Below are 24373 nucleotides of genomic sequence, written 5' to 3'. Positions count from 1 at the left end.
AAAAACACAAACAAACAAAACAAAAACAAACTGCTGTGAAATGCAAAGGCCCCTGTGGGATATATTCATGTTTCTACCTACCAATCAGTTTAATCAGAGAAGAATAACCTTGAAGAAGAAACCAATGAATATTTACCTGTTACAGGAGAAGTGTTTAGTTTTGGATCATGGACTTGCTAATTTTATTTTTGGGGTATTAATATTGATCTTGCTTAGTTGAACCATAATTTGTTTGTTGTTGTCAAGAGCCTGTGCTTCTCAGACTAGGAGCTCCCTAATGATATAAGCTGTGTCTCCCCCATCAGACTAGAAGCTCTCAGAGAGCCAAAGTCACATCATCTCCTTAGAATAAGGATTCCCAGGGAGTGAGGCTGTGTTTCTCCATCAAACTGGGATCTTCCTAAGAGCAGAACTGTGTCTCCTCCATCAGAAGGGAGCCCCAGAGAGTCGGGGGTTGTGGGGAGGTGTAGGGTTAGGAGAAGAAAGAGGTAAAGGGATGTGGCTAGAGATCATACAGGTGGGGGCAAATCTCTGTTCTCTGACACCAGGGAATTAGGTGTGAGTCTTGGGTCACTGTCCTTCTATCCCTCTGGGCCTTAGAATTCGAAGAGTCTGGCAGAAAAGGAAGTGTGGAGTCAAGTATGGCTGCCTGACCATCTCACACAGCACGGTGAGGCCTAGAGGTGGTGGGTGTCTCAGGGCACGATGGACCCTCTTCTGGTGTTCTGAGCAAACAATGTCAAGCCCTCCCTCCAAGACTGACCCGCAAACCTAGGTCCAGGGAGCTGGAGACCCTTGTGGGAGGACAGATGGGACCTGAAGGCCCCAATCTAGTCTTAGTCTACATACCACATCCTTGAGGTGCTGCTGGGTGAAGAGAAACACAAATGGAACAGGATGATTATGCCCATTTAACAGAGTGGAAAATGGAGGCCTAAAGAGTGTGGAGGGCCAGAGGTAATGCATCCATCCTCCACCCCCAAATTCCCACAGATAAACCGGCCCCCAGTGAAGCTGACCCTGCTGACGTGCCAAGTGAGGCCAAACCCCGAGGAGAAAAAGTGCTTCGACCTGGTGACCCGTGAGTGGTCTCTGTGTCTCTCCCCTACAGCTGCCCAGGGCTTCTCTAAAACACCTATCAGCTCCCAGGGGACTTCAGTGAGGGGTCTGTGTCCAGTTCCACACATGGTATTAAAGAGCTGCTACTGCAGGCATAAGAATCCTTAGGTCCAGGACACCCACATCACATTAAACATCAAAATGCACCCACTTTCCATAATAAATGGAACTATTTATGTAGAGCATATTTGACTGGATTTGGGTCATCTGGGTTTTTAAATCATTTCTTTTTTTAAAAAAATTGTACATTTTTTCCCCAAATACCCAGAGCTGAAAGAGATGAAATTATTGTTTCTTTACATTTTCCACTTTTCGTTCTTCGGAGCCATTGGTGCAGGCTTTGTGTGAGAGCAGACACAGGCTGAGAAAGACCTAGATCTTGTCCTCAGGAAGCTCTCTGGCAGGGGTGTGGGGTGGGTACCCAGGACTGTAAGATGAGGGGGCTGTCCAGAAGATGGGTGCAGATATAGCCCCATAGAAGATTAGGGAACAGGAAGGCCTGCGCTGCTGTGGGGAATCAGGAAAGGCTCTTGGAGGAGAGAGTATTTGAATTTAGCCTTGAAGGACATGTAGAATGAAGAGTTTGTGGGGTGGGGGCTTTTGAGGAGACAGGATTAGCACGATGAAAGGCATGGAAGCAGGAGAGTGGGTCCGGCCAGTTTGGCCAGAGTGGAGGATTCATGTAGCAGAGTGAGAGATGAGGCCTGGAAATCCCTCTTGAAAGTTTGGACCTTATTTCCTGGCAATAGGGAGCCATGGGAGATCTTGGAGCAGGGCAGTAGGGCAGTGGTGTAGTTAGAGCAGAGACTTGGACACAACAGTTGGGAGCTGGTACAGGCTGGAGAAAAGAGGAAATGGGAAGCAGGGAGACCAGACAGGTAACCTGGTCGCCCCGGAGGAGACCAGGAGGGGCCCAGTGGGATGGTGACAGTTGGTTCAGAGGATGCCCTGCCTCTGAGCTGAGTTCTCTGGGGTTCTATGCCCTGGGAGACCTCATCTGAGCCTGGAACCAGGGCTTCACGCAGAGAGGGCTTTGTTGGGATCTTACTTCGGAGACCACTTCTGAGAAACTGCCCCTGCTGTTGGCCACTGTCATTCCGCTCCCTCCCCACTCCTAGCTTGAGAGTCTAACTTGGCAGAGACACATCTCCATGTGGCCCCAGCGGCTTTTGGCGGGGGCTCCCTGGGCTTCGGGAAGGCCAGCAGCATTTCTGTGGGCCAGAAGCCCCCTTCTCTCCCGACAGACAACCGGACCTACCACTTCCAGGCGGAGGACGAGCACGAGTGTGAAGCGTGAGTTCCCGGCCAGCCTTGTGGGTGGGGCTGGCGGCCCTATCTCTTCCCGCCTGACATCCCCGTCCCACCCCGCTCAATCTCCGCAGGTGGGTGTCAGTGCTGCAGAACAGCAAGGACGAAGCCCTGAGCAGCGCCTTCCTTGGGGAGCCCAGCGGTGGCCTGGGGTCCTGGGGGGCCGCCGGGCATGACGGGGAGCCCCATGACCTCACAAAGCTGCTCATCGCGGAGGTGAAGAGCAGGCCTGGGAATAGCCAGTGCTGCGACTGCGGGGCTGCAGGTCAGGCCTCGGGGCCGGCAGGAGGGAGGGGGAAGTGGAGGGGAGGGGCTGCATCTCCAGGCTCCAGCTGCTTTACTCTGCAGACCCCACGTGGCTCAGCACCAACCTGGGCGTGCTCACTTGCATCCAGTGCTCCGGCGTCCACCGGGAACTGGGCGTGCGCTTCTCCCGCATGCAGTCACTCACCTTGGACCTGCTGGGCCCCTCGGAGTTGTTGGTGAGGGCGGGGCGGGGCCCGGAAGGGGCCACACGCGGAGATAGGGGTGTAGTTTCATGGGTGGGGGGGCAGGCGAGACTTGCAGGTTGTGGGTGGGACCTGGCCAAGGTGGGCTGGGACAAGCCAGGTAGCTGGTGGTCAGGGGCGGGGCCTGAACCGGGAGGGCACCCGAGGGGCGGGACTCTGGGGGCTCGGAGCTCCACCCTGTGCAGGCCTGACTACCCGGTCTTACTCTGCCCCACCCCTATTTTCCCACGATTCCAGCTGGCCTTGAACATGGGAAACACGAGCTTCAATGAGGTCATGGAGGCCCAGCTACCCTCACATGGCGGCCCTAAACCCTCAGCTGAAAGTGACATGTAAGGGGATTCTCAGAGAGAGGGGCGTCCTGCCTAGGGGATTCTGCCTCCGCAGCTCCCAGGGTCGCAGAAAGGTCTTAGATCAGAAGTCTGGGGAGGCTGGGCGCAGTGACTCACACCTGTAATCCCAACACTTTGGGAGGCCAAGGCGGGCGGATCACTTGAGGTCAGGCCTTCAAGACCAGCCTGGCTAACATGGCAAAACCCCAACTGTACTCAAAATGCAAAAATTAGCTGGGCGTAGTGGCGCATGCCTGTAGTTCCACCTACTCAGGACGCTGAGGCATGAGAATTGCTTGAACCCTGGAGGCAGAGGTGGCAGTGAGCCGAGATTGCACCACTGCACTCCAGCCTGGGTGATAGAGTGAGACTCTGTCTCAAAAAAAAAAAAAAAAAAAAAGCCTTTGGAGCTGGGGAAGGGGAGCCTCAGATCTGGACATCTTCAGGACATGGTTCTGGAGAAAAGGAGAGCTGTATCTCCTGTGGGAGGGCCCCAGGGATCAGCTGGACAGACACAGTCCATGCTCTGAGATCCTGTGGTTGTCTTTGGTAGGGGCACCCGCAGGGACTACATCGTGGCCAAGTATGTGGAGCACAGGTTTGCACGCCGGTGTACACCTGAGCCTCGGAGACTCTGGACAGCCATTTGCAACAGGGACCTCCTGTCGGTACTGGAGGCCTTTGCCAATGGGCAAGACTTTGGACAGCCGCTGCCAGGGCCTGATGCACAGGTGAGAACCCCCTCCAAGGGCCACTTATAACCCACCTGCCTCACATATTCCCCAGTTCTTCTGCAGGACCAGCTGTTACTCCCCTCTGCCCCACCTCTGACATCTGCTCAAATCTCACCCATCAGAGTGGTAAGTGGGAAAGAGCACAGCTTCAGTCAAGCAGACCTGGGTGGGAATCCTCGCTGTTTTTTCCTAGCTGTGTGATCTAGCCCAGGTTACTTCTCTGAGTCTCATTTCCTCATCTATAAAAGGGGTTAATAATAGCACCCATGGTGATGAAGTGAGAATTAAGTCATGTATATAAAGGGCTTAGTGTACAATGGGTATGCAATAAATGTTCATACCTTTTTCTTTCACCTAAGTAGCCCTGAAATGTAAGGGCAGGTCATTTTAGAGCCAGGAAGACCACATTGCTTTGGCTATTCCAAGAACAAACACATGAGCATGGGGAAAGGATATCAGAGACATTTGAAAAAGTAAATCAACAGGAGTTGCTGACTGACTGGACATCGAAAATTGGATGTTGGCTGGGTGTGATGGCTCACGCCTGTCATCCCAACACTTTGGGAGGCCCAAGTGAAAGGATCACTTGAGCCCAGGAGTTCAGAATCAGCTTGGGCAAAATAAGGAAACCCCCATCTCTACAACAACAACAACTAAAATTGGCTGGGTGTGGTGGCACACATCTGTGGTCCAGCTACTCAGAAGGCTGAGGTGGGAGGGTGACTTGAGCCCAGGAGGTTGAGGCTACAGAGAGCTGTGACTGCGCCACTGCCCTCCAGCTTGGGTGACAAAGCGAGACCCTATCTCAGAAAAACTAAAAACGGGTATCTTTGAACTGTCTGTCTGATATCTTGGTGGGCTATCCAATGAGCAGTGCAGCACTTAGGTGAGGTAAGAATTTGGAACAGCCTACGCGTGTGATAGTTGAAAACGTGAGGTTGCTGAGGTCTTGGTGGGGAAGTACAATCAGGGAGAGGAGCCCAGAGCCGAGAAAGAAGTTTGGGTAACACCTGTTGGGGGCAGAGGAGGAAGAGCCATGAAAGGGAACAGTGAGAGAATGGCCCTTCACCTTCCTGCCAAACATGAGGCTCTGCCCTTGCAGTCTCATCTCTCCGGGGTTCTGGCAGCTTCCTATGGGAGGATAAGAGGGTAGCAAGAGTGCAAGAGGGAAATACTGGCTTGGAGGCAGGTGCACTGGGGGTAACTCAGAGGTGTGGATGTGTTTTCAGGCACCTGAAGAGCTCGCCCTGCACTTGGCTATCAAAGTTGCCAGCCAGGCCTCCCTGCCTCTGGTGGATTTCATCATCCAGAATGGGTGAGAGCCTCCCTGCCTGTCTCTCTGGCTCCTCACACTCCCGCTCCTTTCCTTCCTGTTCTCCCACTGTCTTCCCTCCTTTCCCCTCCCACTTTTTCCCCTGACTTCGATCCCCTCATTGATCTGTTCCCCTTCCTTTCTCCCTGAACCCTCCTCTCCCCAGTGGTCACCTGGATGCCAAGGCTGCTGACGGGAACACGGCTCTGCACTACGCAGCACTCTACAACCAGCCCGACTGCCTCAAGCTGCTGCTGAAGGGGAGAGCTTTGGTTGGCACAGGTGGGGCTTGAATACCTCCTCTGTCAGACTCCTATTCCTGACTGCCCCTTGTGTGGACTTCCGATGGTCTCGGGCTCTACTCCTGGCTTACTGCTGGCCGCGCCTGTGATCTTAGGGGTTTGTCATTCGTCTCTCGAATTTCAGCGTCCTCATCTGCAAAACGGGAATAATGCCACTGACCTAGCAGGACTGCTAAAGAGAAAAGAAAATATTTCTGGAAGTACTTAGGCAAATAAATATTAGCTGGATCTGAATGATAATGATTGTAATAGCTGATATTTATTGTGTAACATATGCCTGGCAATGGGGCAAGTGCTTTACATGTGTTAATTAAACGAATCCTCATAACCACTTCATCAGGTGGTTCCAAGTACTCATCATAAAAAATTTTGTCCCAAAAGGTTATATAACTTGGCCTGTGGTCACGTAGCCAGAACATGGCAGAGCCAGGATTCAAACCCAGACATTCTGATTCCAGAGGCCAGTCCTCATCTCTAAGCTGTAATGTTTCTTTGACCATGACCATGACCCCTGACTTTCCCCCCTCACAGTAAACGAAGCAGGAGAGACAGCTCTGGACATAGCCAGGAAGAAGCACCACAAGGAGTGTGAGGAGCTGGTGAGGTCTCCGGGAGGCAAGGGGCCCCTGACCCTTTCTCTCTCCCTGCTGAGCCCCCAACCCTCTGAACCGCCAAGCCTTTGTTTTTGGCAGCTGGAGCAGGCTCAGGCGGGGACCCTTGCCTTCCCTCTACATGTGGCCTACTCCTGGGTAATTTCCACAGAGCCTGGCTTTGACAGTGAGGAGGATGAGGAAGAGAAGGTGGGTCCCAGCCCTGTCCCTCAGACCTCTGGATGGCAGAGGAAAGAGCCAGATTGGGCCAGATGTGTGTTGGCGGGGGCGGTGAGGTGGGGGGACAGGGCTACACCAGAGGAACCAGGCTATCCTCATCCTCACTCTTTTGCCCTGGCAGCGCTGCTTGCTGAAGCTCCCGGTCCAGGCCCACTGGGCCAGTGGGAGGCTGGACATCAGCAACAAGACCTATGAGACTGTCACCAGCCTGGGAGCAGCCACCCCTCAGGGCGAGAGTGAGGACTGTCCCCCACCCTTGCCAGTCAAAAACTCTTCTCGGACCGTGGTCCAAGGGTGTGCAAGACATGCCAGTGGAGGTACAGTTGGATGCCCAGATAAATGCTCACCATGCCATTCACAGAGGGCCTGTATATGCCGGGGCACTGAGCTAAGTGCATATGTTAGTCCATAGCATCCTTACGATGACCTCCCAGATAGGGGTTCTCATCTTCGCCTTACAGATAAAAGAACAGAGGTGTTAGGTCACGTGCTTAAGATCCCACAGGTAATAAGTCTCTGATGTAGGATTCAAATATCAGCTCATCTTATTCCAAATTCCTCAATGCTCCACTTAACAAGAGAGAAAAGAGTTTATTGAGCATCTCCTTCATCCTGAGTCCTTTGAGGGCTACCAAGACACAGTCTAGTAGGGGAGATAAAAACTGAAATGCAGTTCATTATAATACAAGGCACAGTGTGATATAGAATGTGAATCCCAAAAGGACAAGGACTTTGAGTGTTTTGTTGAATACTGTTTGTCCAGCGCCTAGTGCAGAGCCTGGCTGTTCTCAAGAACTATTAGTCGAATGAAGGAACAGACTTATTCTGGGAGGTCAGGGCGGTTGGGGAGGGAGCATGTCCTGCTGGGACTGGGGGTTGGTTTAGGAAGGCTTCCTGGTAGGGATAGCATCTGAGTGAACCTGAGGGATGGGCAGGAGAATCCAAACTGGGATGGGGTGTGAGCACAAGCAAAAAAGTGAGTCAGCGTGGTCCTGGCCACAGCGAACAAAGGCTTCATCAGTTGAAGGAGAATACTGGACAGGTAGATGGGGAATGGACTATTGGCAGAGAACCGGAAGAGATCCTAGGCCGGACGCGGTGGCTCACACCTGTAATCCTAGCACTTTGGGAGGCTGAGGCAGGCGGGTCAATTCAGGTAAGGATTTTGAGACCAGCCTGGCCAACATGGTGAAACCCCATCTCTACTAAAAATGCAAAAATTAGCCAGGCGTGGTGGCATGCACCTGTAATCCCAACTACTCTGGAGGCTGAGGCAGGAGAATCTCTTGAACCTAGGAGGCGGAGGTTGCAGTGAACTGAGATCGTGCCACTGCACTCCAGCCTGGGTGACAGAGTGAGACTCTGTCTCAAAAAAAAAAAAAAGAAAAAGAAAAAAGATCCTAGAGGCCAGAGACTACTTTGAGGTTGGGCACAGAGTAAGTGATAAAGAAAAGCTTTGTCATTTCTGATTCCAGATCATTCTGAAGTCTCCAGCCTGAGTTCAGAGGCCCCTGAGACCCCTGAGAGCCTGGGCAGTCCAGCCTCCTCCTCCAGCCTCATGAGCCCCGTGGGACCTGGGGGTCCCAGCCAAGCCCCACCCAACTCTGAAGAGGGCCTCCGAGAACCCCCAGGCACCTCCAGACCGAGCCTGACATCCGGGACCACCCCTTTGGAGGTGTACCTCCCCGTCAGGTTCAGGTTGGTGAGGGCTCAGCTGTGCAACCAGGGCAAATCCCCTGACTTCTCCGAGTATCCATTGATTTCCACACCTCTAAATAGTACCTGCCTGGGTCACACTCCATCTCTGGGTCCATCACTTATGCAGAAATGCTGGACCCTTGGACCCCTTCCCCCTTCACACACTTGCTCCCAAATCCTGCATGGAGAGCTGAGGAGGAGCCAGGGATCCTGCCTGCTGACGTTGGAGTAAAGGAGGCTTAGCCCTCTGTGTGGCTTATTCTAGAGGCTCTCAGTGGGGTCTTCACTCTGTCCCCACCTCCAACCCAGGATCCAGTCTTCTCCCTTGCAAACCTATTCAGTCTGGAGTTTAGGGAGAAGTAGACCGGGGATATCCGCAGTCTTCTGGAGGTCAGTTCCAGCCTTCTTGGGCCTGTGATGGACCTGGTCTGGGGGCCTTGTGGACTCTACCCACCCATCCTAAGCCCCCAGACTGACTGTGCCTGAGCCCTTTCTCCCCACTCTGAGGGGCTCTCTGGACACAAGGGTCACATTGGCCTTTCCCTGCCTTCCAGCTCTGAGAGCACTCGCTCCTATCGGCGGGGGGCGCGGAGCCCGGAAGATGGTCCCTCAGCCAGGCAGCCTCTGCCCAGAAGGAACATGCCGGTAGGAACTCTGGGACCATGGTTCGAGGGGTGGTGGCAGGGTGCCTGAGAGGCAGAGTTAGTCAAGAGTAAGTGTATTGGGGTGGGAGACCTCCCCATGATTGGGGTATAAATGGACCCAGGCAGCCACAGTTTGGACAGTCCCTGTCCTGGTGCCCAGGTGGCCACGGTTTGGCCAGTTCCTCTCCTGGTGTCCAGGCGGCCACGGTTTGACCAGTCCCTGTCCTGGTGCCCAGGTGGCCACAGTTTGATCAGTCCCTGTGCTGGTGCCCAGGCAGCTGCGGTTTGACCAGTCCCTGTGCTGGTGCCCAGGCAGCTGCGGTTTGACCAGTCCCTGTGCTGGTGCTCCTCTTTCCCTGCTCTAGCCCAGGGCTGGGTGAAGCTGAGGAGAGCCCAGGCCTTGACGGATGGCAGTGGTGACGAGGCCCAAGCTCTGGCCTCTTCGCAGGGGAGGATGAGGGAAGTTGTGTCAGCCAGGCCAGTTGCTCAGAGAAGGCATCACTTCCCTGCAGAAGAGGCAGGATTAGGTGGCCGTGTACCAGCCCTTGTTTGCCTAACTCTCCCCTTGTTCATGAGTCTCCTGGAATCCACAGGGACTTTCAGATCCCAGGCATAGAGGGATGTGACAGGGACAGGGCAAGAGCTGTCATCCTTAATGCAGCTTCTCCCTGCTGAATCACCAAGTCTCCAACAATGGCATATATTAATTGAACCTAAGAGTGGGCACAGATCAGAGTCAATTGTGTTGGGAAGGAAGCCTCTTCTGTCCCTTGTTCCTCTGGGAATTCCTCAGAATGGCATTGGTTATGTTGGGAGTCAGGATGGCAGGGGCAGAAGCTGGTTCTGTCTGGGGAATCATCATCTTTAATCCACCAGAGTTAGGCACCAGACACCAATCTATGTCCACATCCTGGTTCCACTATTGCCCTGAAAACCAGGTATCCATCAGATGGCATTTAATTGATGCCTGTGATTGTGGTGTGTATGATAGCAAGAGCTTGGGCTTTAGAGTAAGGAGACTTTGGACAAGTGGCTTCACTTTGTCAAGCCTCAGTTTCTTTGTCTGTAAAGTGAGAATAATCTATCCACAATAGGACAGATGTGAAACTGAGTGAGATGAACACTTAGTGTGTTACAGGTGCTTTGAAAGTGTCAGTTTCATCCTTCTTTCTGCAGGTTGGCGTCACTGAAGGAGATGGCTCAAGGACTGGGAGTCTCCCAGCAAGTTCTGTGCAACTTTTGCAAGACTAGCTCCTTGCTGGCCCCCACATGCCCCATTCTGGGCCCCAGTGTTCAGCGCTCACAAAACTGGGGAGCTGAGATGTTTGTTCTCTTGGATCTCGATCTCTTTGTCACTTGTGCCTCTGTGACTGGCCTTCGTCCTGCCATGGGCTATGCCCCTACCAAGGACACACGGCCTTTCCCTGTTAGGGCTGATGGCAGTTCTTTTCTATCTCATTACCCGCTACGGGCCTGGAAGCCCTGTGGCTGGATCTGAGTGCTCCTGAGCTGGCTTCAGTTGCAGAACTCTCAGTCCCTCATCAGATCGAGACTCTATTTCCCCCATCTGTCTGGGGGCTTCACAAGGGCAGGAGAGCCCTCCATCACTGACTTCCAGATCAGGGACCCTGCCAAGTAGGGACTGTCTTCTCAGCCAGCCATTTATTAGTCTAGTATTCCTTTACTAAATTCCAGCTCTATGTCTGGACCTGTGTTAGTCACTTCAGATGCCACATGAGTAAGACAGGGGCCCTGCAGGGGTGGTCCTTTGGTGGAAAGCTGGTCTTAAAGGTTGGGCTTGGGAATAGGCAGGGTCAGATTCCAGGGCATGACTCTGGACTCAGCGGGTTTATACCTGTGTGACTATTGCAGTTGTCTACAGACCACTTCCATTCTGGCTGGTCCACATGCATGCTATACTGGCTGTTAAATAAAAATATTCTGAATGTCACCCCTTTTGAGGGACAGCACAGCCTTCCCTAGGCACTCTTCTATATTCCCCAGCCAAGTAGTAGAGTCGAATGCACCCACATTTGCCTGTGTCCTTGATTTAGCAGGAAGGAAAGAAATGGTCTGGGTTGATGGATGCCCACTTCTCTTCTCTTTCTCTTGGTCAACTCAGGAGCCTTTTAGTCTGAGGGAATGGAGAGGCAGAGAAATAAGGGAGAGTAATAGAAATGGGAGGGCAGAGACTTAAGGGTTCTGCTTCCCAGCGCTAGAAATTCCATCATTGCTCAGCCCCAGTGAGAAAGCAGATACACCTCAGCCATCATCAACTGCTAACATCTCAACTTGCCAGTTGCTGGGTGCTGCGCCCTGGCAGGAATGGGCCAAGCCAAGCAGGGGAGACCAGAGAGCACCAATGGCCAACACTGCTGCCTGGCTGTGGAGGCTGTGCTGTTTCCCCTGGAGACCTGACCAGTCTGTGGTTCCCACAGGAACAGGGTTGTCTTTTGAGCCCCCAGTGTCTGGTTTCATTCATCTCAGATTTGTTATTTCACTCATCTCTAATAAAGGATTGGGGGGTCAGTTTCCAGTGGTTTCATTTATGTGATCTAAAGAGCAACAGGGAGGGGAACGGAATCTTGGGGCTTGAAATTCTTTCTCTGGACCTGGCAAGGGAGATGGCCTGATGTGGAATAGTGGTTTGTAACCACAGTGTTTTGCCCTAGGGAACTTCTGATAAAGCAGAAAACAGTTTTGACTATTCCCAACGGGAGGGTGCTGGTGGCATTTAGTGGACAAAGGTCAGGGATGCCCCTAAACATCCTGTGGTGCACAGGTCAACCCCATAGCAATGCAGTATTCAGTCCAAAATGTTAATAATGCCAAGGTTGAGAAACCCTGGAAAGAACACTGGACTAGGATTCTGGAGACCTGAAATTCTAGCTCTCCCGTGGTCCTCTGCCACTGTCTCTGTTGACTGCCCCTGAGAGAAGGATTTGGGAGCAAGTAGCTTATCTGTGAAATGATCCCAGGAAGCATAATGAGGGAATAGAGAAGTGAAACAGAAAGTCAAAGAGCAATAAAGAGCTGGGTGTGGTGGTGAGAACCTATAGTCCAGCTATTCGGGTGGGAGAATTGCTTGAGCCCAGGAGCTCAAGGCTGCAGTGAGCCACAATCGCGCTACTGCACTCTAGCCTGAGCAACAGAGCGAGTCTCTGTCTCTAACTCTTGTTGAGGACCTGTGAGAAACAGTATTGACTGCAACATGCCTTCGTGTTGTCCCACTGAGAGTAAAGAAACTGGATGTTTTCCACCAACTCTGGTTTCTTGCTGGTTGGGGGTGTCCTTTCTGAGGGCATCAGTTTCCTATCACCCCAAAGCTCCTAACCAGAGAAATGTGGGGAGCTGTCCAAGGTGTGTCCGGGAATTATCTTCCAGTGACCTGCAGGGTGGATAGGTAGGCAGAGGGGATATGATGGTATCAACAGGGTCCAACCCTGAGAGGATCATCACCCTCTTTAGGCCTATTGTATAGGCCCTTCTCTACAATAAAGAGTTTGGACTCCATGTTTTCTTAGGGTCCTTCATACCCGGATGTTCTAGGTGACCAGCAGCGCACCATGCTCAGGTCACACAGCTTAGGCTGGGGACTGGGTAGAAGTTTGAGAAAAATTCTTTTTTTTTTCTTTCTTTCTTTCTTTTTTTCTTTTTTATTTTTATGGCTCTGTCTCCCACACTGGAGCATAGTGGCACAGTCAGAGCTCACTGTAACCCTGAACTCCTGGCTCAAGCAGTCCTCCTCCCTCAGCCTTCTGAGTAGCTGGGACTATAGGCCCATGCCACCATGCCTGGCTTTTTAAAATATTTCGTAGAGACGAGGTCTCTCTCTCTTGCCCAGACTAGTCTTGAACTCCTGGCTCAAGCAGTCCTCCTGCCTTCAAGCAGTCCTCCTGCCTTGGCCTCCCAAAGTGCTAGGATTACAGGCATGAGTCACCAGTCCTGGCCGTTTTGTGTGTGTGTGTGTGTGTGTGTTTTTGTTTTTTTTTTTTTTTTTTTTTTTTTTTTTTTTTAAGGCAATCCTAAGTAGCCTCAGGCTGCTGAGGTTGAGTCTCTTCAACCCAGAAGGGCTTGGCTGGGATTGGCCAAAAGGCCTCCCAAAATCCCAAACCATTAGAGTCTAACTTCCCAAATGTGACTGGCAGCGCTGCATGCTCAGGTCCCACCCACTGCCTCTCCCCAACACTCCTCACCTCTGTGCTGCAGCCACCCCAAATTTTCAGTTCCTCCAACACTGTCAGGCAGGCCAGGCACCCTCCCATCCCTAAGCTTTGCACATTTGGAACTCACTCCAAGAGAAGAGGACTGTTCCTCTCTGGATATCCAGAACAAGAAATGCCTGGCACATATTAGGTGCTCCATAAATATATGTTGAATGCCTCTTCCTTTCCTCCATGAACACTCTTCCTCCTCCCCTCCATGGCTGCTGTGTGCTTCAGCCCAACGTTTAAACTTCGTTTCTTCAGAGAAGATGACACCCTAAATAGTGCAGGTCCCCTCAAATGTGTCTTTAAGGTCCTTCACTGCTTCCTGCCCTTCACCCCAGCTATGATAAATACATTAATTGACCATGTCTGTTTTTGGTTAAGGTTTCTCTTGCCCATAGACTGAGTCGCAAGCTTTCTGGGACCGGGTCTGTCTTGTTCATTGCTTGGACATTCAATATGTATTTGTTGAATGGATGAAAAAAACCCTCTGTCCTACCTTGATCCCAGTCACAAAGCAATTAGAAGATAGGTGTCCACACCAAACTGCCTCTGCGACCCAAGCTGAAATGGAGTTCGGTCAGGAAAATCGGGAGATTTCACTCGACACCCCAACCCCGGCTCCCGCTGTCCCAACCTGCACACCCTGTGGACCACTTTTCATGCCTTCCCTCCAGGTTCCTGAGCCCCACTCCCATCACAGGAAGATCATTTTCTGTCCATTAAACTCATTTAGCAAGAGAACTGGGTCTGTAGGAGATACTTGGAGATCACGGGAGATCATTCCATGGGAAGGCAGATCTGTGCATGGCTGGGGAAGGTAGACACAGTTGTGTTTCCACCACTCCACCAAGATGACCCTTCTAAACCCAACCCCACTGAGGGGGCACTGGCCTGACCTGGCAGCGTTGCACCTGGATCAGTATTTCTCAAAATTTGGTGCACTTAAAAATGAATCTTGTCTGTAATCACAGCACTTTGGGAGGCCGAGGCAGGAGGATCCCTTGAGACCAGGAGTTCCAGACCAGCCTGGGCAACATAGCAAGACTCAGTCTTTACAAAAAAATTTAAAAAATTAGCTGGGCATGACATACGACTCCCACCTGTAGTCCTTGCTACTCAGGAGGCTGAGGCAGAAAGGATCACTTGAGCCGGGGAAGTCGAGGCAGTGAGCGTGATTGCTCCACTGCACTCTGGCCTCAGCAACAGAGGAAGACCCTGTCTCAAAAAAATAATAATCTTCCCCACAAGCTGTCACTACTCAAAGAGTGTAGTTCTGGGACCAGCAGCAACCCCAGCAGGTAGGAGCTTGTTAAAAATGCAACGCCTTACTAACAAAATAGCCAGCAAATTAAGTTTTAGGTAGACAGAGGCAAACAGGAGCCTGGATACACGTGGCATGCACAGGCCGTGTGCAGGATGGAGTGAGTGCAGGTTAAAGCAGAGCTGGATTTAGTGATCTAACACACACACACACACACACACACACACACACACACACACACACGGGATTTGAGCGCACCGAATTGTCTCCAGTTGGGCATAGGCGCGGAACTGAGTCCTCCCGTTTTGAGATGCAACGGTGCAGAGACTCGGGAGCCCAGAACGCTTCCCGCGGCCCCTGGGACACCCTCGGGCGCCCCCGCGACCGCCGCCTGTGGCCAGGTCACAGCCTCCCAACTTGCCAGAGAACCCTCCTTCCCAAATCTCCCTTCGGTCCCCCGGCGCCCCTGGAAGCGCCGGAGGTGGAGGGTCCCCTCTCTCAGCCTCGTCCCTCCCCTGAGGCCCAACCGGCCGGCGCGGGCAATCAGTGCCCTGGCAAGTCCTTGAAGTCTATATTTAGTGCCCGCCACCCCTCCCCCGCACAGTTGGAAGGCGGGCGGTGGGGGGTGGGGGTGGGGAGAGCCCCGCCCCCGCCGGGCGTGTGTGTCGTGTGTGTTGGGGCCCGCGCGGGTTGCGCGCCCTCCGCCTTCGCGCCTCCTGCCCCCGAGGCCCGACTGCTGCCCCTGCGCCCCTCGCCCCGCCGGGCGTCGCGGGCTAACATGGGCCAGGAAGAGGAGCTGCTGAGGATCGCCAAAAAGCTGGAGAAGATGGTGGCCAGGAAGAACACGGTGAGGCTGCAGAGTTTGGGTCACGGCCCCCGCTCCTGGGAGGCGCGGGCGAGACCCGGATTCCGGGGTGGGGACGTACTGGCGGGGCGCGTACGGGACTCCAGGACCCGAGGGAGGAGCGGCTGGTGCAGGGCCCAAGGCCCCTTAGGGACCCTTGCTGAGTACCTCGAGGTGGGTGTGTGTGTGGCCCAGGACGCCAGGGGGATCTTGCGGGTCCCAGAGGCGCGACTTGTGCACGTCCCTTTGGACGTGTAGGGTTCACCCTGGGCAGCTAGTGCGGGGCCCAGGAAAGCGGCCGAAGAGAGCTGGACGTGGGAAAGGACTTTGGGAGTCCCAGGACTTGGCGTGTGCAAAGCCCGGGGAGCGGCGGCGATGGCGGGGGCGGGGCTGGGGGCAAATCCTGGTGGCCCGAGAAGTGGCAGAGAAACTTGGACTGACGGGGGTACTGAGCTGCATCCCTGCACCGCGGAGCGGGTCTGCGGGAGAGAAGTAAAAGGCCGTGGATCCTGCTACCCCACAGCTTGGGGCGTCAGGAGCAGTTCTTTTGGCAACTTTCCCTTTCCTTGGCCTTGGGGTGCGGCCCGGACGGGCGGGGGCCGAACAGGTGCGGGGGCCCGCGGGGCGGGGGAAGGGGGCCGGGCTGGAGGCCTGTGCAGCGAGGGCGAGGGCGGAGGGAGGAGCGGGCTCGGTGGGAGGTTGGGAGCAGGGCTGACAGCCCTACCGGAGGGTCCTGGCCAGAGCGCAGATCCAACTGGAAGTTAATGTTTGATCTTCCCCGTGATCTTTGCCTGGGGTTGGCGGCCGACTGGTTGCCTGGCCAGAGCAAATTTGGCCTTGGGTCCTGGAGGGCCTGGGCTCGCCCTGGGAGGGAAGAAAGGGAGCCTGGTGAGCGTGACCATCCCACCTCCCCGCCCTGTCCCAGGGTCCTCTTCCTCCCACTATAGGTAGCCATGTGCTGCAGCCACCTGCACTTCCAGGACCTAGGAGCCTGGGAAAGGAAGAGACCCTAAGAGAAGTTTTAGAGCCAGGAAGAGTAGCCAAGGCCCAGAGAAGGGTCGCTGGGACCATGGAGTGGCAGGGATCCCTAGAGTGGACACTGGGCAGTCATGAGTTGGTGTCTATATAAAGGCCAGAGCCTCAGTTTCTCCATCTGTAAGAAAGAGATGAGATTATCTGCCTCTGGAGAAGGGATGTCATTAGATTCTTGTCTCTGCTGGCAGCGATGAGGATTGGAGAGATGAGACAGAGATGTAAACCCCTTAGCAGGACTCAGACCAGTGCTTGGTAAGAGCTGGCGAACAAGACCTGCTTCTACGCAGCCAGGTCCAACACAGAAAGGTACAACACAAACCTGCAGAGTGCTGGGAGCTTCTCACCCAACAATCCCAACCTCTATGCTTTCCCCATTCCAGACTCCTCCACAATACTCAGTACAACTGAACCTCAAGTCATGGGGGGCATTTTCTCAGCTGGGGTTGGCGGAGCCCAGCCAGGGATTCTGAGCCAAATTCCAGTTCAAATAGACAGGTTATCCCAGCCCAGCTCCTTACTGACCCCCAAGCTTGGGCCAGGAAAGAAATTCTGGGCCTCTGGGTAAGAGGGGTAGAGTGGGGACGCCTAGAGACCCGGGGACAGGCAGCCTGCTTGGGGTAGAGCTCTGGCTGAAGATGAAGGAACCTGCCATGGCCTCCCCCTCACTCCTTTTATGACCCTAGGCAAAAGCCACTCAACCTTCCCTCTCTGGGCCTCGAGTTTCCTCTTCTGTGAAGTGGGAAGAGGAAATGGTGTCTTTTGGAGATGGATTCCTGTGGAAGTGCCTAGAGCTGTCCCCAGAAAAGATGGAAGTCTGGCCGCAGGGTCCCTGCAGCGTGGAGCCAGTTTACAGCCACGTCTGCGCCTGGGCTCTTGGCAGCATCTGGGTGGGCACGGAGCTCTGGGCGTCTGGCCGAGAAAGGTGGGGCCTGCTCTGGGAGTGAAAGTGGACCCGCCCAGCGGTTGGTTAGGCAGAGGAGGACATACTTCCTGTAATAAGACGGATCCTCCACGTTGCAGCTCAGGCCTGGGGTTTACTGCCAATTGCTGAAGTCTCAGCCACTTAGGGCTTTGTCACATCCTCTGAGCATGCACTAACAGAAGCAACTTCAAACATACAACAAAGTGCCTACGGTCACAGCTACACACACACACATAGCTATAATGTGCGGCTACAACACAGCAGTTAAACAAGCAACTGAACCTAACTGCATATGAGACACGGCTACTGACACCAACATGACAAGCATCCTGATCCATATGACCCACATTGACCATTAGAGTTACAGAATGATACACAAAGACAGCCACACACGTGCGCACGCAGCACAGCTACACCCAGACATGCAATGCTACAGACTTAGCAAACAGCCACATTTATACATTCAGATGTTATAACACAGGCATCATCCCACAAAGACAAATAGACACAGCTGTGCCTGGAGCTGCATATTCACAGCTCCACACTTAGACCAGAGACACTGCTGGCTGCAGAACCCATATGTGTATTCAGAGAGATACACCCAGCAACATTTGCACAAGGCTTTGTGAACCCAGCTACAATCCAGGCTCATGGCTGTTCTCCTCCAATATGACCCAGTTATACAACCATGACACACGAGGTATATACCCAGTGGGGAGCTGGAACTGGTGTAACACTGATTGTTGCATTTTCAGGAATTTTGCAACCTGGTGGTTAAACACAGCAATTGTTTTAAAAAATTACATTATCTGCTTACAATTAAATAAATTATATTAAAAACAAAGGTAATGAATCCTCCAAAATAACCACTTCCTGATTATTTTACTACATTGTACTGTCATGTATGGTCAGAGGTAATTTACTTCTATTGTTATCTGTACGGTGGAAATGCTACAGAATGGCATGGTACTGTACATCTCCTCCCAAAACTTCAGTTCAGTGACAGCATGTCGGTAGCTTGAAATTGGCCATGGGATGAGTGTTTACACCACAGAAATTGGCGAACACTATAGGTCAGTTTTTTTTTTCCCCCTTGAGAACTGGTTGTTAAACGTTGACCAGCACACCACTGCACTTACCCATGTTGATATTCCATGATTATGTATGTGTGAACAGATCTATGCCTACACTAACACAATTTGTATAGTGGTTAGAGCCCAAAAGGCCTGAGTTTGAATCCCTGCTTGGCTCCTTATAAAGCACGTGACCTTGAGAAAATTACTTAACCTCTCTGTTTCTTGGATTGCTCCTTGGCGAACATGGGATAATAATTCTGTAAAAATGGGAATAATACGCAGGACCCACCCGATAGGGTCATTGTGAAACTTAAATGAGATAATGCAGGTAAAATACTTAGAAGAGTACTCAGTACATAGCAAGCCTTTAATTAATGTTACACTTGCAGTTGTGCACCCCCAAGTTCACATGCACACACATCTGCAGGTCACGCCTCTGAAAACATACTGCGAACCCAAGTTCTCAGGGAGGCTAAGGACTGACAGAGGGCAGCTCTTGGGACATGGTCCAGGTCCTGGCAGGGTGGGGATTGGCAGCTGGAACCATGAAGCATGGGCCAAGGATAGGAACATACAGGACACAGTCAGCTGGTGCTCCCCAGGGAACTGATCTCAGGACAGCAGGCAGGTATGGCTTCTAGGAAGGGGTTGGGGGAAAGGAGAAGGCTGAAGTGGGTCAGAGGGTGTCCAGGGCCTGGCAGCTCACAGATTTTCAAACCTAAACCTTCTTTTTCTCCCTCCCACCTTCTTTCTGCTTTAATCCTGCACAAGTTCATCCACTCAGGAAGCACTGGGCTCTCTGCTGAGCCCTAAGGTCTCAGAGATTAGAACAGTTCTCTTTACTTGAGAGAAGTCAAAGTATCTGTCCACACAAAGACTTGAAATGAATGTACCTAGAAGCTTTATTTTTAGCAGCCCCAAACTGGAACCTATCCATAAGTCCCATTAACCAGTGAATGAATTTAAAACATTGTGGTAGACTGAGCATGGTGGCTCAAGCCTGTAATCCCAGCACTTGGGGAGGCCAAGGCAGGAGGATCACTTGAGACCAGAAGTTTGAGACCAGCTTGGGCGACATGGCAAAACCCCATCTCTACAAAACAATACAAAAAATTAGCCAGATGGGGTGGTTCACACCTGTGGTCCCAGTTATTCGGGAGGCTGAGGTGTGAGGATCACCCGAGCCTGGAAAGTCAAAGCTGCAGTGATTGTGCCACTGCACTCCAGCCTGGGCAACAGGGTGAGATCTTGTCTCAAAAAAAAAAAAAAAATTGTGGTACAATACATACAGTGGAAAACCACTCAGCAATAAAAATGAACTACTGATCCACGAGACAACATGGATGAGTCTCAAAAATAATTATGCCGAAATAAGCCAGATAAAAAAGGGGTTTTGCCTTACATACTCTTTATATAAAATCCTTAAAGATACAAGGTCACCCATAGTAACAGAAGGCAGAATTGTGGTTGTTTAGGATTGGGGACGGGGAGGGATGGATTAGAAAGAGGACAGGAAGAAGCTTTTGGGGCTGGTGGCTGTGCTTTTATCTTGATTATGGTGAGGATTCCATGGGTGTACAGGTATGTTGAAACTCATCAAATTTTATGCTGTAAAATATGCAGTTATTGTATGTCAATTATACCTCAATAAAGCTGTTTTTTTGTTTTGTTTTGTTTTGTTCGAGTTGGAGTCTCGCTCTGTCACCCAGGCTGCAGTGCAGTGGCACCGTCTTGGCTCACTGTAACCTCCATCTCCTGGGCTCAAGCGATTTTCCTGTCTCAGCCTCCTGAGTAACTGGGGTCACGGGCATGCGCCACCACGCCTGGCTAATTTTTGTATTTTATTAGAGATGGGGCTTCACCATGTTGGCCAGGCTGGTCTTGAACTCCTGGCCTCAAGTGACCCACCCACCTCAGCCTGCCAAAGTGCTGGAATTATAGGTGTGAGCCACTGTGCAGGCCAAGCTGTTTTGTTTTGTTTTTTAAAAAGCCCCCAGTCCTCACCCTGCGAAGTTCACAGTGGGGAGGTAAGGGAAGGATGCTACAGGCACACGAGCAAAAATAAGCCAGGAAGGAATTCATTTTGGAGGAAAGATGGGGAAAGGGGAGGGCATTCCTGGGAAGAGGCACAGCAGAACCAAAGGCTGGAGGTCAGGAGCCTGGCTCAGAGGGTTTGAACCCAGCAGGTGGCGGGGGATGAAGTTAGAGCATCATCTAGGACAGAATGTTTCTCGTCTCTCTCCTTCCTTCTGCCCCTTGCCTGTCCTTTGGCCACGTGTCTGTATTCTCCTCCTCCATGTACCAAGACCACACAATAGTTACAGAAGCCCGGGCAGGACCCGGGCCCCAGTCCTCACCTTGTGGTCTCCCACAGGAAGGGGCCCTGGACCTTCTGAAGAAGCTGCACAGCTGCCAGATGTCCATCCAGCTACTACAGGTGGGGTGGGGGCGGGAAGCCTTGGGGCAGTGCCTGGGAGGAGAGCTGGTGGGTGAGGGAAAGACGCCCAATGGGGGAAGGTGGAGTCTGGGAGGAATTTCTGAGGGGAGGCCGCGGGGGTGGGAATCTTGAGGTGCAGACCTCCCAGGGAGGGACTGAGGGGGACACAGGGGCATCTTGGCGGCAGAGAGGGTACCTTCTAGGTGTCAGGGACCTCTGGGCCTTGGAGCAAGACTGGTTTGCTTTTCTTGAATACTCCAATTCCCAAGGCCCTGGGCCTATGGGATCCAAGAGGCCAATGATCCAGGGAGAGGGAAAAGTCCCCCATTTAAAAATCCCTGTGTGGCCCTTAAAGTCCCCAAATTTACCAGAAGCTCCTGGCCATGAAAAATGAGCACAGACAGATGCAAGGTCTCATAGCTGGAGCTGCTGTCTCAGTTGAAACTGGAGCTCAAAGATTCTAGAGGGAGCTGGCCATGGTGGCTCTCGCCTGTAATCCCAGCACTTTGGGAGGCCAAGGCGGGCAGATCACCTCAGATCAGGAGTTCAAGACCAGCCTGGCCAGCATGGTGAAATCCCGTTTCTACTAAAGATACAAAAATTAGCTGGGCATGGTGACGGACACCTGTAATCCCAGCTACTCGGGAGGCTGAGATATGAGAATTACTTGAACCTGGGAGGTGGAGGTTGCAGTGAACTGAGATTGCACCACTGCACTCCAGCCGGGGCAACACAGCGAGACTCCATTTCAAAAAAATAGACACTAGAGGGTTGGGAATGGGAGGGGTCCTGACAGTCAGCCAAGTGCCGCCCCCAGCCCTAGGTGCAGCCTTTCACCAAAGCCACAGGTATCCTCTATGTCAGGCTTAGCCCTGGGCCCTCGACCTCGTGCAGAGCAGGGCGTCAGTTATAGTAGCAGGATTCTGACCTCAGCCAGGAGTCAGGGCTAGGACTCTGGGGATACAGGTTGGAAGGGGAGGTGGTGGTAGAGCTGGGGCAGGACCTGCCAATGAGAGCAGCCATTCTTGTATATCCATTCCCTGATCATGCCTTAACCCTGTCACTTTGCAGACAACCAGGATTGGAGTTGCTGTTAATGGGGTCCGCAAGCACTGCTCAGACAAGGAGGTGGTGTCCTTGGCCAAAGTCCTCATCAAAAACTGGAAGCGGCTGCTAGGTGAGACAGGACAAGGTTGACTTGGGTCCTGTTTTTCTCCTAGCACTTGGGACAGGACTGGGCCTGACTCATAGCCGGCACTCAGTGTATGTCTGTTAAGTGACTTAATCAGTGACAGATGGCCTCTGGATCTGGGAGGTAGCTAGTGGGGGACTGCCAATGTTTGTGTACATAAGTGCAAGATTTGTAGACTTGTGAGTTTTGTGTACATGGGACCCTTATGTGTTTGTGCTCTCACGCATTTGTATATATAATACACAATGACATACATACATTTATCTGAATATGTGCAGAGGTGTGTTTGCCAATGTATTTATGTCCCCATGTGAGAATGCATATTTGTACACATGGTTCTGTTGTATGTGCATTTGTGTGTAAATGTGTTTGTGTGTATGTTGGGAGTGTGTGTGCAGCTGTCCTCATCCCTGCCCTTTGCTCCCTGCCCACTAAAGTCAGGCTGGATTCTGCTGAGACAGAGCTTAGCTGAGGGACAATGCCACCCTTTTGTTTTCAGACGCCCCTGGACCCCCAAAAGGAGAAAAAGGAGAGGAAAGAAAAAAAGCAAAGAAGAAGGAAAAAGGGCTTGACTGTTCAGACTGGAAGCCAGAAGCAGGCCTCTCTCCACCAAGGAAAAAACGAGAAGACCCCAAAACCAGGTATTCTTTTCTGGGATGGAGACAAGGGAGCTGACATTTTTCACATCCTCTGCCAGCAGTTCTGTGTATATTATCTCATTTAAACCTCACATCCTGGGGAGGAAAATATTGGTATTATCTCATGCAGTGCCCCCTCTGGGGGTCTTCTTTGGCTCAACCAGATGTTAGACCCACAAGACCCAAATAGGCCATAAGTAGCATTGGCTTTGCCTAGAAGGATGCGGGGACAGGAAGGAGTGTGTCTGCAGGAGGGCCTCCAGCGCTCCTCTACAGAGAGTTCCCATAGGAGACCACACAGCATCGGCCGGGCGCGGTGGCTCAAGCCTGTAATCCTAGCACTTTGGGAGGCCGAGACGGGCGGATCACGAGGTCAGGAGATCGAGACCATCCTGGCTAACATGGTGAAACCCCGTCTCTACTAAAAAATACAAAAAACTAGCCGGGCGAGGTGGCAGGCGCCTGTAGTCCCAGCTACTCGGGAGGCTGAGGCAGGAGAATGGCGTGAACCCGGCAGGCGGAGCTTGCAGTGAGCTGAGATCGGGCCACAGTACTCCAGCCCGGGCGACAGAGCTAGACTCCGCCTCAAAAAAAAAAAAAAAAAAAGGAGACCACACAGCATCTAGAGCTCTTCTCTGGCCCACCCAGGCAACAGACTGGGTGCAGGGAAACAAGACCACAGTGGGTGTATACCTCACATCCAAATCTTGTAACAGTCCCAAAGACAAAGTTTCCAAGATGCTAGCAAAGGCAATAGCCACTTATAAGATTCACTGCACCTGGTGTGGTGGCTCACACCTGTAATCCCAGCACTTTGGGAGGCTGAGGCAGGAGGATCACTTGAGCCCACAAGTTTGAGACAAGCCTGGGCAACATGGCAAAACTCCGCCTCTACAAAAAATACAAAAATTAGCCAGGTGTGGTGGTGCGCACCTGTAATCCTAGCTACTCTGGAGGCTGAGGTGGGAGAATCACTTGTGCCCGGGAGATGGAGATTGCAGTGAGTTGAGATTGCGCCACTGCACTCCAGCCTGAGCAACAGAGCAAGACCCTATCTCAAAAATAAACAAAAACCAAGACATATGTTATAAATTAAAAGGATCTCTACTTTCTGTATTATACAATAAAAGTTTTAAATCTGAATTGTTGGGGTTTTTTGCAATGATCCTGTACTGCTTTTGAAACAAAAAAATAATAATAATGCTTTTAAAAACTAAACAAATAAGAGTGATAAAAATCTGTTGTAGAAAATAATGGAAGGCCGGGCACGGTATCTCACCCCTGTAATCCCAGCACTTTGGGAGGCCAAGGTGGGTGGATCACCTGAGGTCAGGAGTTCAAGACCAGCCTGGGAAATACAGCAAGACACTGTCTACAAAAAGTAGAAAAAAAAAAATCACCCACATTCCCACCACCCAAAGACAATCACCACTCTTGATGTGTTGGTGTATGGCTTTTCTTTCTGTTCTCTCTTTGACTTGTTTTCTATAGTCATCCCCAATTTTAATAGCCTGCTTTTTAAAAGGTAATGCCTGTGAGATGGTTTTGTCACATTTTCTATGTTCCGTTCCTTTCCTTTGCTTATTTTGCAAGTGTATCCTACTTGGAAAAACCCTAACTGGCATCTAACTTTTCACACGAGTGTGTTTTCTTTTCCCAAAGGGGTTAGAAGTGTGGCTGGGGGGAGCCCCTGACCATCTCCACAGTGCCTAGCACAGAGTGAACATTTACTGAATATTGCCAGCCCATTTGTGGCAGCATGGTCGCCCACCCTGTGGATTACCTCCCGTTCATGCCCTGGCTGGTCTGGCCATGTCTGGAGCACCTGTGTGGTTATGAGAACCTTGGCAAATGAAGGACCAGGAGCAGGAGAGCTCTTGTGAGATGAAGTTGAAGGACTAGAGGCTGAACTACTGGGGAGGGACCAAATGGGATTTGGGACTAATCTGTCACGTGGGGAGTGTAGGCA

The 24373-nt window shown here is 52.0% G+C and overlaps 2 protein-coding genes across 2 annotated transcripts in view; both read left to right on the top strand.

Moving 5' to 3' along the window:
• ASAP3 (ArfGAP with SH3 domain, ankyrin repeat and PH domain 3) overlaps positions 1-11320 on the top strand; it is a 26924-nt gene extending 15604 nt beyond the window's left edge. Inside the window, exons 10-24 of the mRNA XM_011945563.1 lie at positions 601-670; positions 994-1081; positions 2364-2412; positions 2502-2692; positions 2776-2909; positions 3174-3268; positions 3822-3999; positions 5232-5317; positions 5481-5596; positions 6148-6215; positions 6309-6488; positions 6568-6763; positions 7922-8144; positions 8699-8789; positions 9965-11320. Of these exons, the coding sequence (XP_011800953.1) occupies positions 601-670; positions 994-1081; positions 2364-2412; positions 2502-2692; positions 2776-2909; positions 3174-3268; positions 3822-3999; positions 5232-5317; positions 5481-5596; positions 6148-6215; positions 6309-6488; positions 6568-6763; positions 7922-8144; positions 8699-8789; positions 9965-10039 (1840 nt within the window). The 3' untranslated portion in view covers positions 10040-11320. The remainder of the gene's footprint in view (positions 1-600; positions 671-993; positions 1082-2363; positions 2413-2501; positions 2693-2775; positions 2910-3173; positions 3269-3821; positions 4000-5231; positions 5318-5480; positions 5597-6147; positions 6216-6308; positions 6489-6567; positions 6764-7921; positions 8145-8698; positions 8790-9964) is intronic.
• Positions 11321-14899: 3579 nt separating this feature from the next.
• The window catches only part of TCEA3 (transcription elongation factor A (SII), 3), a 58892-nt gene continuing 49418 nt past the window's right edge, over positions 14900-24373 (top strand). The window contains exons 1-4 of the mRNA XM_011945562.1: positions 14900-15107; positions 20512-20574; positions 21646-21751; positions 22266-22407. Coding sequence (XP_011800952.1) covers positions 15039-15107; positions 20512-20574; positions 21646-21751; positions 22266-22407 — 380 coding nt within the window. The 5' untranslated portion in view covers positions 14900-15038. The remainder of the gene's footprint in view (positions 15108-20511; positions 20575-21645; positions 21752-22265; positions 22408-24373) is intronic.

Source organism: Colobus angolensis, unplaced genomic scaffold (assembly GCF_000951035.1).
Source record: "Colobus angolensis palliatus isolate OR3802 unplaced genomic scaffold, Cang.pa_1.0 Scaffold240, whole genome shotgun sequence".
Taxonomy (NCBI): Eukaryota; Metazoa; Chordata; class Mammalia; order Primates; family Cercopithecidae; genus Colobus; species Colobus angolensis.
Note: the sequence above shows the minus strand (reverse complement) of the source record. Positions and strands in the feature narration are given on the sequence as shown.